This window comes from Lipophrys pholis, assembly GCF_963383615.2.
Source record: "Lipophrys pholis genome assembly, chromosome: 8".
Taxonomy (NCBI): Eukaryota; Metazoa; Chordata; class Actinopteri; order Blenniiformes; family Blenniidae; genus Lipophrys; species Lipophrys pholis.
This window is the reverse complement of record NC_137630.1, coordinates 19,423,000-19,441,730: the sequence shown is the minus strand read 5'-3', so window position 1 is coordinate 19,441,730 and position 18,731 is coordinate 19,423,000. Positions and strand designations below refer to the sequence as shown.

At 44.2% G+C, this 18,731-nt stretch overlaps 1 protein-coding gene across 1 annotated transcript in view; it reads left to right on the top strand.

Moving 5' to 3' along the window:
- Positions 1 to 3,383: 3,383 nt before the first annotated feature.
- LOC308112978 (ERC protein 2-like) overlaps positions 3,384 to 18,731 on the top strand; it is a gene marked incomplete at its 5' end in the record, with an annotated part of 146,593 nt that continues 131,245 nt past the window's right edge. The window contains 3 exons of the mRNA XM_080468834.1: positions 3,384 to 4,241; positions 7,287 to 7,310; positions 7,429 to 8,184. Coding sequence (XP_080324960.1) covers positions 3,384 to 4,241; positions 7,287 to 7,310; positions 7,429 to 8,184 — 1,638 coding nt within the window. The remainder of the gene's footprint in view (positions 4,242 to 7,286; positions 7,311 to 7,428; positions 8,185 to 18,731) is intronic.

Below are 18,731 nucleotides of genomic sequence, written 5' to 3'. Positions count from 1 at the left end.
TGTTTGAACCGGTTAGAACATATCCTCATGTTTATATATTTTTGGAAACCTCACCGTTAAGTTCCTCACCTATGAAAACGGTTTCTTTTCACAAACAGATCATGATTTTAATTTAGTGAAGCGCTCTTGTCTGACCAGAAAATACGTTTTCTTGTATATTGGATTAGATGCCCTTCTCTTCTTGGCACCACCACCACCACTGGTGTGTGAGTGGGTGAATGGACTGTTGAGGACAATGGAAACTGTGAGGACTATTGGGGACTGTTAGAGACTGTTGGGGACAGTTGTGGATGCTTGATGAGATAAGTACCAAATGCATACGTTGATTTCTTAGGGTCACTCAGATGCACGAATGGATGCACATGATCACCTCCCAATACTTGTTTTGAGTTCATGTAAACTCTTGAATAATTCGATCTGAGAGCACTTGAGTCAATACATTTCTAAATCTGCTAAAACAGTGAGACGAATGTCGATCAAGTGTCCAGCATCCTTCTCAGTGAAGAATTGGTGGAACCACCCAACAACTACTCTGAAGAATCTTTTTTTTAATGCTCTTACTCTCTCTGGCGCTCTCTCTCTCCCTCCTACGGAGTTTCGCCCTTGGTTCAGACCTTTCAGGTACCAGCTGCCGTGCCTGTAAATGTAGGGGGAGGAAAAAAAAAAGAGACACCATCCAATCATTGCTGTTCGTGCACGCGCCAGCTGGGGGAGCGCGCCCCCGCGGAGCCGCTGGCAGGACAGGTCAGGAGCTGAGCGGCCGAGATCATGGAGCCTGAGCCCGGGTCGGACAGGCTGCGGGCGGCCACCACTGCTCACTGATGGAGCGGCACCTGTCCGGTAAGAAAGGACACGCGGCTCCACTTTGTGGCAACATTTGGGAAACATTGTTTCTGACAAATGAAGCGGCCGTGCTGTGTGTGTGTGTGTGTGTGTGCGTGTGTGTGTGCGTGTGTGTGTCAGATTAATTATTATGTAAGGCACTAGCTGGAACTCATGTAGCCTCAGTGTGCATATGAGCAAGAAACTAATCCTCCATGCCGGGGTCGTAGTAGAATTATTCGTTTGCGTCCTGGCTGCATGTCACATGCTCTGCGACCCTTTTACTCGTGCCTGTCCCGGGGTGCGGAGCTGCAGGGGCAGCTTGGACTTCAGTCATTCTCTGTGTGGAGCTTCTTCATGTGGAGATTATAGTGTGATGCGGATGTTTGCAGCCTGGGTGGTAACTCGGCTTTCTCTCCTCGCAGCAACAGCTGGCCGCCAACTCACAAGTAAGTGCAGGATCCAAACGAAGAGAGGCGTTTTCTGACTTGGCTTCTTTTTTCTTTTTTTAATTTTGAATTCTTGCACTTTCAGTGCTTCTCCTCCGACAGGCTCAGGGTCTGCACAGCTGCGTGAACTTGGCGCTTGACAACTGAAATGCATCAATGCCCGTGATAAGTCCATCTTAACGAGAATAATATCTGTGCATAAAGCTTTAATAATACATGGCAGCCATATGTGCGTCTCGAGGCTGTGACTTTTGTGGATATTTTTGATAATAATGTCAATATGAATTCATGGTTCCTGGGGAATTGCCCTGCAGGCTACATGAAGCTCAGTTCATTGTCTCAAACCAGAATGGATAAGGGATTGACAGATATGTTATGACTGACAAGCAGACTTAACCAATCTCTCAGTTGCATCCTGTGCAGTGACTCCCAGCACCCAATCCTCTTGGATTAGAGGAGGGATTATGATTTAGATTTGCCTCTGCTTTGCAGACTGCCACCAATATCTGGTCCATCGTGGATTGAGCTGCATTTACTGCGATTTCCAAATGTCTTTTCATTATTAATAAAAAACATAAATCCTGTCGTGATGTATGGCTTTTTACATACCAAAGATAACCGATTCCTCTGCTCCCACGACACAGAAATTGATTTTACCTCAGTGCGGCTACAGTCTTGAAAAGCAGAGGCGTTGGCTCAAAGTCCACGTGCCCGTCTCTGTACTCCATTTCTAGTTGGAGCCTAAGGTTCTGGTATGTCTACAGCCTGGCAAAGTTTGATGACAACTTTGCAATAACCCCCATAGTAGGTAATAAAACCTGGTGTTTGCTGTCTGCGGAAGCCATTGTAAATGACACCTATATCTCCTCCGGGCATGAGAAATCATTAGAATCCACATACTTGGTCACTGCTTAGTTTAGTACTGTCCATGGTGCTGAAATAGTCACGCTGGTTCATTTTCTCCCTCTCTCACCGTCTCCTATGACAGTTTAGTTAACATACTGCGTGAGTTTGTAAGAGTAGACAGATGCATGCTCGCATCACTAATCTGGAGTCTGGGGAGGAGAAGAGATTGGTTTGCTGCCCACCCAGCACTCTCACAGCCCCTAATAAGGAAGACAGGGGATTTCAAGCTCTGTAGTAATTGGGTATAAGTTGCTGTGCTCTCTAGGGTCCACTGTCTTGGGTTATCTTCCAGCTCTTGACCAGCTGAACTCTATTTAGAAAAAATGCAGGCTTTTAAATTGACCCAAAAATGGGAGAGAAACTGTTTCTCTAGCTCAGAGGGCATTAATGCAATGTGGTAAATGTGTAACAGCATATTGTCATTCCAACTTAAAACTAAATAATGGCCACAGTTCTTAAAAGCAAAGTCACAAAATAAAAGTCGCGAAGCAAAATGACATTTCAGTCTGAACTGCATAAAGACTGACTTCACCCTTTCGTGGAAAGATGACTAAATCTTACAATTCTTACATTTCTTCCTATTTCTTCCCCAGCAAACAATTTAAAAGTTGAATCGATATGCAGCCCAGGATATGTGCTTCTGATAAAGGGTTTTATGGTACAACCATGGTACACAGTGCTGAAACATGTATGCTGAAGTGATGGTACATGGGTATTTTTCATTAGTTTGATTATATTTAACATATTCTTATCGTGTATAAGTAGCCCATCAGAGATTTTATTTACACTTTCTCTCCAAATCACAGTTTGGCAGTGCTGTGTAAATGCTCCATAAAAAAGGGTTAAACTGACATTTTTGAAGAAAGAAAACCTCAGTTTTAACATTTAATTTTTGAGATCTTTTTTTCATTTTTGAACTATGATTTGTCTAGGATCCACGATGTCTGGCTCTGTAGCGGATATCACGAGACCTCTGGCCTGTGTGTGTGGGAGCCCTGCAGCCTGCAGTCACTGCCTCTTTCTTCTAATAGGACGGAATAAGACTCAACCTCAAGCCCTCAAGACATGGACAGGTGAAAACTGAGAGGCCAGCTGGTGGCCTTTAATTTATGGATCCTTAAAGGGACAAGAACATTTCTAGCAAAAAAAAAAGAAATCTAGCTTTTTTTTTTTTTTAGATGTCATATTTTGCCAATTAGGCTAAAAATGCCTTTAAACATTCGAGCCAAGCCGACACAGAGCAAGCTTACTGCTGCCACCAAGAGCAGCGGGCAAACTGATGGCGGCGCATCTCACTCACGCTTCTCAAGGTCCCCCAAGCAGGGAAGGGGCAAACACGCCACAAGCTCTGTACCTGGGTGCCGCTCCGGACTAGAACCAGGTTCTGTGTCAGGGGGGATTCCTGCAACGGGACCCAAACTGGCTGGAAGTCAAGGGTCGGTGTCAAGGCCAGGAACAAAAACCAAAGCTGGCACAGCAGCAAACAGAAACTCAACTCATGGGTCAGCCACAGCTCCAGGTGGTAAAACCCTGTCTATGGAGAACATCCAATCTTTGAGTGCTGCCTATGCTACCTCTGGCACCATGTATCCCAATGAGCGGGAGGCCTTAGAGCCCTCTGGCGGCTACCCCAAAGGCACCATGACGCTGGGCAGGAGCACCAGTCGCTCTTCCTACACCGGCAGGACGACAGCCATGGGAAGCAGCCCCAACATCGCCTCTTCTGGGATGCACCACTCGTCGGAAGCCTGCGGCGACCAGGCCTTGCTTTCAGCGGGGACCTCAAGCTTGCGCCGCCTGTCTGGAAGACCGGCGCTGAATTCAAGCGGACGGGGGGAGGCGTCCACGTTTGATCTCCACACCCAGCTCAGGGACCTCCAGCGAGAGAACGACACCCTGAGGAGAGAGCTGGACGGAGGCCGGGATGGGAGGACGGGGCCCTGCGTGAACAGCGTCAACTTCTGGAGCCCCGATGCAAAGAGAGACAAGGGGGGCCGGCGGGAGGAGGGACCGCGCAGCTCAGTAGTGAAGGACCAGTACAGGATGAACCAGGAGGATTTGCAGGTGAGGAAACAAACTGAACAGTTGCAAGTGTTTGTGACGTCCATTGAACACAAGCACCGTGAGCGTGCACGGTGAGTCACTTCAGCGCCTTCTGCTATTTGTTGAAGATGCCGATCATCATCGTCATCAGGCTTTTTATGTTCATCCTCTCCCCTCCTCTGCGCATAAGCCCTCTCACGCCATACCTCCCCGTTCCTTTCTTCAAGGTTGCATTGAGAGCTTTCTGTGCACTTCGTTTGTGAAGATATTTGCAAGGCTGCACAGGTTTCCATGGGAACGTGCACTGGCGGCGTCCACTCAAAGTGGTTCGCCAGCTCACGAAAAAAAAAAACCCACAACAACTCACAGCTCGTTCTGGAGCGATGGCGACCAGGCTGTCCTGTGCCACTTCTCCCTTTGGTCTGACCCACTCCGTCCCCAGAATCATTCATCTGTTTGACTCACTCATAGTTAAGGAACCCTGTCAGTTCTTTCTTTCTCTCCTCCTTCAGATGTTCATCTTGTCGACCTTCTGTTTCTCACTTTAGCAAGTGTTTTGCATCCTTCTGTCTTTGTGCTTATCTGGTGGAAAGAAATATTGCGAGAAGCCCGATGCATCTGCTAATAATTTTGATCATATCTTCACTAGGATTTAAACTTATAAGCACTCAGCCCTCTCTTAAACAGACATATACAAACTTTAGTCATCTTTGCGCTCTCCCTTGGTAACCAAGGAGCCACCTCTGCTTTCATATTTATAGCTTTTCATCTCACATTGTCACAGAGTGTGAGGACAGGGTGACACACACCTACGTGCAAACACACATTCTTCTCATTAAAAAAAACAAAAAACATTAAACTAGTTAGCAAATAAAGAAATGTAGTCCATCAAAGGTCAAAGCTTCTCTCCGTCCTCCAGCTCACATGTGGAGCCTGATCTTATTTGTCCTTTATCAGTCGGCCTTCGTATCTACATTTACAATTTAGCCCCAGAGGACTTCAACTTCATTGACAATATAAATACTTGGGCAGTCGTGACAAACTTCTCTTTCTCTCACTCTGACACGTCAGTGTTTCTCCTCCAGCCCTGTCGTACGCAGAGAGATCAGCAAAAGATGTCTTTAAAACATACAGAATCAGACATCATCAGAGGAGGTTGTAATGTTTACCATCCATCCTTTCTTTCAGTCATTTTTACTCCTTTTTTGGCGTCTCCTCCTCCTTTACCCAGTTTTCTGCGCTTTGAGACATTTTAAAAAGAGTTCAGTCTGACAGGGGAACTTTGTAATTAGCATAGGAGATGTCACCTTTTCTCCTGCCTGCGGTGACCGCAGTCTCGCCCTGAACCATCTGCTTGTTTGGTGTGTGTGTGTGTGTGTGTGTGTGTGTGTGTGTGTGTGTGTGTGTGTGTGTGTGTGTGTGTGTGTGTGTGTGTGTGTGTGTGTGTGTGTGTGTGTGTGTGTGTGTGTGTGTGTGTGTGTGGGACTGTCCTCCCACTCGGACTTGATATTCAGAGCTGTTTGTTGCATTGATTATGTGTGTTCACCCTCGCCTGCCTCCTACATCTCGGCTCCGTGTCCTTGGCGCTCTCCACCTTCTGGACTCGTGAAGAGGAGTCAGAATATTTGAGGAAAGATTAGTAATCGCTTCACACAACAACAACAACAACGACAACAACAAAAAAAAAACACAGTCATTACTCTCTTGTTTGTGTCAATGAATGTTTCATTCTCTCTTTATTTTTTAAGCTGATAATTTGTGGCAGAATTCTCTCCTTTTGTTTCATTTGTCTCCCTCCCCTCTGTATATCCATGCTTGTTTAGTAGGGAATGAAATTACAATCAACATTCATGGAAATGAGTGTGAAAATTAATGTGTCATATTCTACATGACTTTCCTCTGCGGCTTGAGATGGGTTTGGTCATTTGTAACATTTAGCGTTCAGGTTTTAATTGATAAGTTCACAAATTATTTCTAATTTTGTCATGAGTTAAGCTATCTGAGAAAGGGTGTCATGAAAACAAACAAACAAACAAAAAAAAACACCTTTAATTTAGGAAAACAATCCAAACAAAGTTCCTTTGATTGATGAAAATAATTTTCATGATAATCCTTTGCCTTTGCATGGATCAATCTATAAGAATTCAATACAAACAATCTCACACACACATTTAACTGTGGACAGAAACGTAATATCCAAAAAACCCTCCACACACACAGGGAGACTTGAACGTGATCATGATTTGAGAGCACGACATCAACGTGCCACCCCCGATGTCAAGATATCACAAAGAATTTTAAATGTCTCGCAAAAGATTTTAAGATTGCTTTCAAGCTGATGTGGGTTCCATTTTTAGTCATGGGTCTTTGAACAATAATTTGTCAGAGTTAACCTCCACCTTCCTCCTCCAATACCTTTTTTTACTGAAGAAGCAGCTCTTCTTAAGGAGCTGTGTTGTGCCAAAAATGATGACATATACATCCAGTTAAAAAAAGATTAAATAAGTTATTCACTGACATGCTTCCACCCAAAAAGAAAAAGAACAGTCATGATGAAAACGTCCCAAAAAGTTTCATGACAGTGCATTCATTTTATTGTGATTACTACAATTGTGTCTCATCACACAACTGAGAAGAGTTAGAACGAGGCATCCGTTTGACAAATAAACACAATCATCCAAAAATAATGTTCCTAAATTTGTTTTTTTCTGTGGAAAACCACCATCCTTCGCCCACTTCTCCTCCATCTCACAACAAATTAGAGCCATTCATATGAACTTAGTCTATTCATTTATTTGCAAAATTAAAACACACAGGCAAAAAAAGAAAAGAAGAGCACAGAAAGAAATCAAAAGTATTCATGAAGTGACAGCAGACTACTCTTTTCCTCTTTTTGTTTTGAAGAGAAAGCCCTACCCCTTGTGGCCAAAGTGTGGAACTTCTCACCCACTAACCTCATTTGGTTGCTTTCATCCCTTTCTATATTTTTGTGTCTTATGTGTGTCTGTATTTGTTTTTTTTTATTTTGTTTTTTACATTGCACCGGGTGCTAACCCTCTGCTGCAGCCTGGGGACATCAGGAGAAACAAGGTCTGCTTTTTTATTTGCTCCACATGTCTTTTTTCTTTTATATTTGTGTTTATATGTGTTGTAGGAATTTTGAATTAGTTTCTTGATTCATCAACTGATGGAATCTTTGTGTTTGCAGCAACTTCCGCTCACGGTTCAGGAGCTGCAGGAGGAGCTGAGGGCTCACAGGGAGATGAACAGCCGGTCGCAGCAGCAGCGGCAGCAGGGAAACTCTGGGTCCTACCGAGAACTCCATATGGACCAGGACACCAGAGGGGGCCTCAGCCCTGGACACAGTCCCAGACAAAGCCCCAGCAACCTGCACAGTCCTGTACCAAAAAACAGCCCCAGAGCCAGCCCCTCCAACACGTACAATCCTAGGCAACAGGAAGCTGACATTATCATTCACAGCCCCGGGTATGGATGCAACACTGCAGTATCTGCACAACGAACTAGCCCAGCCAACACCTTACAGCCGGGGCCAAGGAACAGCTCCAACCAGACCCTCTATGGCTCCAGCCACAGTCCGGTTCTAGCACCCAGCTCCAGTTCACTCCAACCCTGTAGCCCCTGTCAAGTCCCCGGGTGCGACGGCTTCTCCTCCTCTCCTCCGCTGGATCAATCGGAGGAGAACTTTTCTCAGCTGCAGTCGGAGCACGAGCGTCAGGCCAAGGAGTTGTTCCTGCTTAGGAAGACCATGGAAGAGATGGAGATGAGAATCGACTCTCAGAAGCAGACCCTGGGGGCCCGGGATGAGAGCATCCAAAGGCTGCTGGAGATGCTTCAGGGCCAAGGACAAGCTCAGGGACCGTGGGGACGGGGACAGCGAGCAGGCATAATAACCATGGCGGCCCAGGAAGCTGAAGCTCAGCTGGAGAACATGCATGTGAGAGAGGTGAGTTTAATTTTCCTTTCTGAGATGTCAGAGAGGTGAGTTATCGTGTTTCTGAACCATTTAACTGACTGTCAGTGCAATGCTGATAAAACGCCTGAAGGTTATGCGTGAACTCATAATTCAATTATTTAATCAATCGTTTATGATATGAATCACAAACCACAGTTCTTTTGTGGTTTATTTAGTAACTTTAGCTTGAAAATGAATTAACCAATAAGGCTCAAATTAACTAAATTGTCTTTTTTATTCTTATGAAAATGATTCGATAGCTTCAACGACTCAACATATTCTTATTTGAAAAGGTTTAATGTGCTTTATAATACCACGGCAGTATTTGCATGATATATATATATTAACTGCTTCTCATTGTTCATCTTTACAGTATTATTACTGAGAACGTGATTGCTCTGTGTGTGTGCGCCCGCGTGCGTGAGCGTGCGTGCATGCATGTGTGTTGTTGGCAGGGGGAGGGTCATGTGAGGGGCGTGTACCCGTGTGTCTTAGTATTATGTAGAATGTGTGAACAGAAAGCAGCTCAGCGGGTCTTATCAATGGGCCAGATTAACATACGGACAGCTCTAAGCCTGAGTTCAGCCATGCAGTTTCACAGTCTGACTGGCTGTGTGCGCGTGCGTGCGTGCGTGCGTGTGTATTTATAGGCAAATATTATTTACAGCTGAGTTTAGAGTAAGTCTGTTATACTCATATGTAAGTCAATGCAATTTGCCCAACAGGCTTTAACCCTTGTTTTTGCTCATGTGATTCAGTTTTCACAGTATAATATCATCCTCCTTTTTATCTTTGAATCTTCCAAATAATACTATTGCACTGCATGCTACATGTAACGGTGATGTTTAAATTGTTATAGGGCGTGTGGACATTTACAGCAGCTGATAAACATATTTGGTGTGCTCCTTCCTTCCTTCCTGTCCTTCACATGGGCCAACGGTGTATTGACAGAGAACACCAGCGGGTGGTGTTGTAACTCAGGTGTATCTCAATCCTCTGCCAAGAGGGCAAACAGTTGGTTGCTCTGTGCTCCTCACTCCTGCTTTGTCTATTTTTAACTCCTAAATCTTCTTAGCCTTTAATTTCTCTACCTCTCCGACTGAGTGTGTGTGTGTGTGTGTGTGTGTGTGTGTGTGTGTGTGTGTGTGTGTGTGTGTGTGTGTGTGTGTGTGTGTGTGTGAGTGTGTGTGTCTGTGCCTGTGCCTGTGCCTGTGCCTGTGCCTGTGCCTGTGCCTGTGTCGTGCATGCTTCTGATATTGTTAGTCTCATAATGTTCTTGTTTTTCTGCCTTTGCGTTATTTGTCTGCCCCTGTGTCTCTGGTCAGTATACGTGTGTTTGTGTGTGGGTGCGTGTGCGTGCGCGTGCGTGCGTGCATGGGTGCGTGTGTGTGAGCATGCGTACACATCTGGAGCCTATCGGCTTAGTGTTTCAAGTGAGAACACTCCCTCGCGAGGCTGCCGGTGGCTGATGGGATATGCACCCGTGCCGGGTGTTTTGTCACCGTAGTGATTTAGTCGGAGGGCAGCGTGGGTGATTCGGGTCATGCTGTTGCTGCAAACACTGCTGTGCGTGTGTGTGTGTGTACTGGATGGGACCTAACCATGTGCTGTGTTGAGAGGTGAGTGCCTGTTCACACGCTCATATACTATATTTAACATCTTCACACCTGCAGTTAATGCTGTAGGGGAGAACAGGGTGACAGGGTCAGGGAGAGAGAGAGAGAGGGAGAGAGAGGCAGATGGGAGAAAAGGGCAGTTTTTCTTAAGCTGACAGGATGACTTTGTTTGAATATTAATGTGTGATTAATGACATAAAAATGATCTCATTACCTGATTGAAAAAAAAAAAAAAAAAGAAAAAACGGCTGATTATCGTTCTTTATTTGCCCGACACCTCATCCCCACTTTCCCCCTGTTTCCCCCCCTGGTTTCTTATTGGTTTTATTTCTTAGCTTCCCTTCTGGGTTTCCCAGGGTTTCCTACTGGTTTCCTACTGGTTTCCTACTGGTTTCGTTCTTGGTATCCCTCCTGGATTCTTACTGGTTTCCACCCGGTTCCCCCCGGTTTCCTTCACTTGTTTCACTCATTACATTACAATATATACCGCCCCCCCCCCCCCCCCCCCCCCCCGCCCGCCACAGTGTCTTTTTATTTATGACTCCTGAAATTAGAAAGGAGTTCTATTGTTTCAACGATTCTAACTGTTGATATACAGTCAATTCAATTAAACATTATTCTCAATAAATCAAATTATGGATTGTAATTTGTCAGAAAAGGGGTTAGAGTGTCATCTTTAAAAAAAAAAAAAACCTGTTCATTGAAGCATTCCCTACCCGTGTGAGCCAAAATGTTTGCACAGATAATAGCACCAGAGGGGTGTGGCACTCATGTGGCTGCTTCGACTGGCGCCTTCAGTTCATCCCCATCATGGCTTCACCCGCTGTGAGAGGTCTCACAAGGTTCAGGTCATTTGAGTTCATCAGTCAACTGAGGACAGTAATACCTCTGTCAGCAAACCGGCTCTTAGTAGTTGTGGTGCCGTTTGATGCTGGTAAAGTTCTGCAAAAAGAAATCAGCATCTACATGAAGCTTGCAAGCTGATGGTGGATGGTTGCATGAGCTTTGGCCTTCGTAAAACCAAAAGGATCAACGGCAGCAGACGTATCAGGTTGCATAATATCAAGTAAACATGTAACATTCTGAAGTATTGCTTTAGCATCATAATTTGCTATAAATATGAAGCTAATATGATGATAATGTCTTTCATGTGCTTCTACAGTTTTTTTTTTTTAGTCAATTTGATTTTTTACAGTTTGGCGCTTCAGTTTCCTGCACACGAATGACATTATTATGGCGGTCAATTGAAGATTTAAAAAAAAAAATAAAGATGTTATTGCACTATTTTGGTGCATTTTCTTTCTGTTCAGACAGTTTCATGTATAGCTATGTATAGTCTGCATGTTGATATTGTGATAACTATAGATTTGCGGTATTTTATGCAGTCGGACCTTAATTCATCACTGGACACTTCATGAAAGACTTTACGATTTTGGTGCTTTTCTCTCTTCCTCAATGTCCAAATAGATTGCCACACTGACGTTAATTTGAAAGAGGACTTTGGACAAATGGTCCAGTTGTTCTTCTGTGGAGCCCTGATAGGACTCTTACCTCAAGATCAGGAGGATTTTGACACTGTGAATATGAGGTTTGCAGGCTTTTTTCGTTATGTGTTCGGTGGCTCTTGACACACTAACTCCGTAATTATGAAGCTCCCCGAGTCCTTAAATGGGCTTTTTTATGACAATCTTTTCAAATCCGTGGTGATCCCTGTTGCTTGTGCGCCTCACCCTGCCACAGTTAGATAGCAGTCGACTTTCACTCTGCTTTAATACGGCACTGTGGGAGAGGTGAGCCCTTAATGCAGCCATCTTCTGTTCCTGTGCAGAGGTTCAACGAGTGTCTTCTGTAGAGTGTGCTTAAGCCAACCAAGACCTTCCTAGTAATTACACTGCAACACTAGAGATTTTGTTTTAGACTTTGTGAGACATATTGTAATTTAGCTGTAGGTGGTAGTCATCAAAATGTGAAATATAGAAATGCTTCGAGGTAATTTGGCCTTTTACTTCCACTTGTCATGGGGCTGTTTGTGCAGCTATTGCCTCTATTAGGGGGAACTGCTCTTAGTTTTTACTGATTAACTCTAAAGGAAACCAGCCCAACTGCCTTTCATTACAGCACCCATTACTTTCTTCTAAATGACCCAGCTTGTTTACTTTGAGTCGAGATAATAAATACTTCTATTTCCACTTTCAGCCTTTTTTGTTTTTCCTGCCCTACAAACACGTTTGAACGCTTGGAGGAGGTGATTTCCTGATACATTTTGCTGCTTTGAGATGAAACTGTCATATTAAATTTGTGTTTATATGGTTTTCCATGTAGGGAAAGGGTTGGGACACATGATTAGTGAAAAATGTCTGAACGTGTGTATATTCATACGATGCAAATAAGAGAACTGACTGAGGGTCCGTTGAGATTTGAAGTCTCTCTTTTCCACCTTTCCCAGCTGTCTGGCCGTCTGAGCGTTCAGGGCTAACAGACCACCGCCAGATGTGAAATCACTTGAAACCAGCTGTCCGTGCTTATGCGTGTACGGTCTATAGATGTTCAGTGTGTGTAGGTGTGGAGCCCACTTCATCACTCCTACACCTGCAGATGTGTGTTGTCAGGGTATGGTGTGTGTGTGGAGTGTATGTAGAGGTGCCTTCTCACTTGTGTTTCCTGTTCAACTTTGTCAGCTGTCAGCCGGTCCCAGATGTACAGACCTGACGTTGAAACAATGGCACGACCTGTGTCAGTGTCATTTCAGTTACGAGAACAGCTACGCTTGGCTGACTGGAATCATGTATGTAAGAAGGATGCGGAAGCCTCACTACTGTTTCTTGTGTTTATCTCAATTATGTTTAAAGGTAAATGTATCTTCCTGCAGTACTAGTATGAGCCACAAAGGGGCAGTGTTCTATTATAGATTAACCATTGTGGCACTCGTGCATGAACTGTGGAGAGAAATTTGGTGTGATGACACACACACACACACACACACACACACACACACACACACACACACACACACACACACACACACACACGCACACATGCTGAGAGGCATAAATCTGGGCCTAATTGACTCTCCCCAGCCGCCAGGTCTCTGTAGACCCAATAATAACAGCTGCACCACTGGTCTGTTCCTGCCCAGCCCTGACCTGCCGCCAAAGGCGTGCACGCACTCACGTGCACACTCCCACTGTGAGATTTCTGCTCGGAGATGGCATATCTGCTTTCATACGGATCACACTGCAGATCTCATACAGTTTGCAGGCTCTCCTGACAGGATTTTAGCTCCTTCGTGAAGATGATTCACTCACTGGGGGATCAGTGAGGCTACATATCGTAGATTTTGACTTGTGCTGAGAATCTAAGAGCAAGCAGTTATGGCCTCTTTGTTTTTTCAGCCACATGAGTGGCCTCTCAACTCCTGCTATTGTTATTTTTTGATGGCAGTACTGTATCTGCCCCCTGCATTCAATTTGTCAGTATGTTTGGAGATGGATGTGGCACTGTGTCACGTCTTTTCCTCTTTGTTTTCTTACTCCTGCTACAAGGCTCAGTTGCAAACTGTTGATGTCTTCTTTCATCTGCTTCTCCCCCTGTACCATTTCCCCCTATATTTCCTTCCCTGCCGACCAATGTGCCATCACTTCAACCAGCATTACAAGAACACACAACAATGCTCACTTCAGCCTAACAGAACCAGAGCACCACATGCTGGCCTCACTCTGCCGATCGACCAGATTGTTTGAGCGGAAAAGTTCACCGGGACACGATTCCACTCATCAAACCACCTCCCTGCCCCACCACCTCTTAAATCTCTTATCAAAGCTTTGATAGTCTCTAAGCTAAGAAACAGACTCATTTTCTCTTTTTGATTCAAGCTATTGTGTTTCCTTTTTCCTCCTACATGTATGTGCGAGCATTTGTGTGTGTCCATACAGCTGTACATGTGTATGTATGACACACATGACGCCATCGCCTTGGGGCTACAATTGAACTTTTTGACCATATCCATCATTTAGGATGGCGGCACTCATTTCTGTGTTGTTCCGTTTGATCCTATTCATTCCATATGCTCAGTCCTCTTCACACATGTGGAGAAGAGAAGATGTTCTTTGATGGCATGCTCCTATGCATGACTTAATTTCCCCCCGCTGAGGGTGACAACAGTTGTGAGAACTTTTGTGGAGCTGTCGCTGATAAGGACATAATGGACTCTGCTTCTCCCAGGGACAGACAAACGGGCAACAGGCAAGAAAAGCACGTGGTGACATACAAATGCTCAGAGCGACACATTACTACACATATGGTCTGTGGAAGCTTAGGATTTCCCCGGCAGTGTGTGAATGGCAGTCTGTGGGAGGCATTTTCTGACAGCAGTAATCCCTTCTTATCCACAACTGACTTGGACAAGAGGATAAGGTCCTTGTCTATTCTCGTTTCAACTCACTGGCAGAATTGGCAAAAATGCGAAGACTCTTTCAACCTGTTGCTTCGCTCTCTGCATCATGATTCTCACATGCCTCGGCCAGCTAATCCGCTTCATAAATAGGAATATTTCATCTACACGGCTTTGGTTTTTATTTTTTTAACTGCAGTTGGTGTAAGAAGTGTGAGAAGGTTCCCAAAACTACACTGTGCCTCTCCAGCTCTCCCTCTGTTTGTGCTTTGTTTCATACCAAGAAGTGGTTTCTGGTTGAATTTCACACTCCCTGATGCTCACACATCAAAAGTCCACAGATCCACAGAGAATAAAAAGCACACATCTGTCTGTCCTAAGTGGAGTTGTCCTTATCATAATTAATTGTTTATAGCCTTTATATCTATTTTGGATTACTTCTCAAAAATGAATGTTATCCCCCTGAAACGGTCTTGCACATACATACTTGATACAGGAAGTCTGCTCATACTTTATTTTTCTGAAATTTCTGTAGTAATGAAGAAAGGTCTATTATGCATGTCTGCTAAATAGAGTCTGGCTACTTTGTCCCTGGTAGCACGGAAGAGTGACATACTGTATGTCTCATTACAAATATGGTCATATCCATCCATCCATCCATCCATCCATCCATCCATCCATCCATCCATCCATCCATCCATCCATCCATCCATCCATCCTATGGTAATAAGAAGAGAAATGATTCCGCCAACGAGCCCTCGGCTGACCTGGAGTCCTCGGCACAGTTGGCTGTGGCTGGTACACCTACAGAAGGAGGCAACCAGGTGGCTTCCCTATCAGATTCCTGCACCAGTTGGCTCCTCTCTGCCTCCTGAAGAATTAATCTTGATAAATGTTTAATTTGTGTTGTGTAATTCAGTGTGTCAATATATTCAGACAGATTTAGGCTAAAGTGAACATTTTATGAATCAGGCTTTTCTGAGTTTGAGTTTGCATGGTCTGGTTAAGGTTAGGTTGGTAGGTTAGTGGTTTTAAACTGGCCATAGATGTGATTGGGTGTGATTGTGTTTTTAGTCGGGTTAAAGCGGCTCTAGAAGATAAAAGTGTTGCCCTGGTGTTAAGAAACATAACAGATTACTGAATGCTCATTGTTCAGTGTGCAGTCTGATTCAGCCATAATATCCAAATCCATATTCTCCACTGGACATTTTGTCTGTGTGAACTATGCTTGCAGTTTCTGGAGTGAGTCTTGAAACTTTTTAGCATATTTCCAAACCTAAATGTGTAGATTTGAATTGGTTGGTGTAGCATATGTGAAGTGAGCTGCTGCTTTTTCAGTTTGAGAGTAGCACAGCATATGAAGGCAGTATATAATGCTCAAAACAGCCCTGCAATATAACCTCTCTGAGGGCGGAAGTGGTGTCTTAAAACTTTGACGAGCCCCTGCGGTTCAGTAAAGACAAATCTGGGTGGGAGTTGAAACAGCATCGCTTGGCACCGCTGAAATACCCCTTGAGCAATGGCCACTCCCTCACGACCACAGCCGAGGAGCCCCTCGCCACACTCCAGCAGAGCCGCTCGGTGGTCAGCAGATCAGACTGCGGTCGTGCCGGGCGACGTCTGGGTGAGAATACGTTGGACTGAGTGGGTGTAAATGCTGCATTTGTAAATGGGGAACATTACTCTCAGTGAAACTTAACTAGGTAAATAAATGTTTAAGTTTAGAACATGTGAATAAAGCCCAGCTTTAGACCGATTGTTTGGTGTTTTCGCTCCAACTTCACACAGATATAGTTGGAACAATGACATATCTTTGCCCGGAATGCTGTGATGGTGTGGTGGTACAATAAACTGAAGGAGCTGCTGTCATGTCTTGTTAGATCAAAGAGGGAGTGGAGGACGACTTTACACATGTCTGAATTTGTTTGTGTCTCTCAGCTTCGATATGTGTGCCTGTGAGTAGGCATAGCTGTAGGTCAGAGCCACCATTAATTATTGATCGAAAAGGGCTTAGCGCATGTGCTGGCACAAAGTGTTGCTAAGCGAGTGCTCCAGCATGCCAGAGACATCTGCGAGAAAGACAGAGAAAACAAGTGAGAGATAAGAAACGGAGCGATTCAGACTGAAAGAGTGGTCGGAGCAGATTCACATGACCTTAAGCTGAGTGTGACTGCGACCTGCTAACAGAGAGGGACAGAGAGAAAGAGATAGGGCAGAGGAAATGGACACCAGAATCCGCTATTAGAGATGGAAAAAGTCCCCGAGAGAGCATCAGACCAGCTTAAACATCAGAGAAAAGTTGTTTTTTTTTGTTTTTGTTTTTACTCAGCAAAACAAGATTTTTGCAGTTGTAGAATTTCTTGAACAAAAGACGAATAGAGAACAATGTAGTGGAGAAATTCGGACGGTTGAGACTGATCAGTGCCTGTTCTAAAGTGCCTGTGAAGCTGTGGGTGTTAGTAGGCGCTAAAGATGATGAGCCGTCAGGCTTATTTTTATCGGGTGCCTCCACAAGAGCTTCACCGTCGGAATCAGCTTCAGACCGATCCGGCCAAGACCAGAGCTCTGCAGACTGTCATTGATATGAAGGTAGGACTGAGGAGCAGGGGGCCGTTCTCACGTTTTAATGTGCTACAGGTTGAGTTGCGCGGCTTTAACAGATCGGCACACTTTTAAGGGTCAGTCGTTTTTTTTTTTGCTCATTCCCAGCAACACTTTTGAAGAATGTGTTTGTGACTTGATCTCCAAACAAATTTGAGGTCAATAAGTTAAACTGCGATGTGTTGTGAAAAGCTCGACCTGATCTCGCGATCTTCTTTCAAAACGCGCAGTTCTCTCCCTCTCAGCTGCAGTTTCATATCAGATTCAGAACATACAGGAATTATTGATAAGCCCTGCTGTAATGTGAGCGGTAGCAGAGGCTCTGGCTCGGCCGTAAAAAGCAGACACACAAACACACATGCACAAACAATCTAAAGAACATTGTCTTCTCGTTAACTAGCATCTGTATTGTGGCCATGCCCAAGTAAAGTCCATTATTGGCCCATGCAGTGTGAGCACTTATTCAATTTGTTTCAAATGTCACATATGGAAGCTTTCACTCTCATCTCAGCTCTTTGAAGTCGTTAGTGCTGTGAAAAATGCAGTTGACTCCACATGTGTCCGTGTGTGTACACCCAACCCTACCACACACTCGCGACTACACACACACACATTCAGCGTTCATTCAGCAAATGCTCTTTTCCAAAAGTGGCTCCTTTACAAGTAAACCACAGTTATTTTTCACACATACTTTGTGATTTGTCTGCCTATTAACAAACTGCACATGTGCCAGTCCAGGATGCCTCCAGGGTTGTAAATGTATGAACGAAGCCAAATTAAATCTGACTGAATTAATTGGAAACGTGAAAACGAATAGAGCTGCCAAGATGATTTGACAGAAATGAAAGCAGTAGTTTATTCTCGCCGAATTGATGAAAGTATTTTGATCGATTGTTGCTTTAACAGAAGATGTAACTGTGGACCTTCCATCATGTCTCCTTCTTGTGTGAGTCGAGTGTGAATGACTTTGTTTTAAGTCTTTTGTGATTTTGCTTCTTCTAAGTGGCGTGTATTTTTGTAATTGCAGACCACCAACCCCCCTTTCTGTTTTGATCCTGATGTTATCTGGCAGGTACTGTACTGAATGCTCACCTCTTCATCAGATGCATAATATTTGTGTTTCCCTTACTTTTCCCATTGTTAATTCCCCTTTAAGTTACAGTGCAGCCCCGTCATACACAATCGTTTATGTTTCTGTGGCTTTGTGGTCCAACTTTTCTTTTATGCATTGTGTATTTTCTTTGAGCTTAACTTGTTATGTTTCTGCTGGGTGGTATTTTTTCCCTCTCCTCCTGCTTGGAATCAGAATCAGATCATTTAATAAAGTCAGAAAATCAGTTAAAGTATAATACTGAATCAAATAACTTTGCTGAACGAGCAACGTTCTTGTGTGTGTGTTTTTGAAAGCCTTAGATAAGATATGATGACTTTCTCACACACACTTTGTGTGTGTGTGTGTGTGTGTGTGTGTGTGTGTGTGTGTGTGTGTTATAAGTACCTTTATATGCATTCCTGGCTGGGCTGTGTGCGCCTTCAGGATTGCAGCTCTGCAGCGTTGATGTCAGGAGATGTAATCGAGGTCAGATGCTTACATGTTGCCTGTGGTTTCGCTGATGGCATCATGCAATCTGGTTCCAGTTATTCCATTACCTTTCTCTTCTTTTCCAAGGTTTAGCATTTAATGTATGTCTGAGCTGATGCAACTAAACAACCTCAGGACTTGTCCATGACAGATGATTCCTTTCTCCCAGACGCTGCAGAGGAATATATCTGAGCTGTGCACACACTACATTATTATATATATTTTTTCTCCCCCCGATTTTTCAGACTGGCAAAATACTTATTAGAGATATATAGTTAGATACAAAGTTATCATTCCTCTGATTGTCTCAAATCATAATTTAGATGCTTGTCTTATGAAGATATTTTAC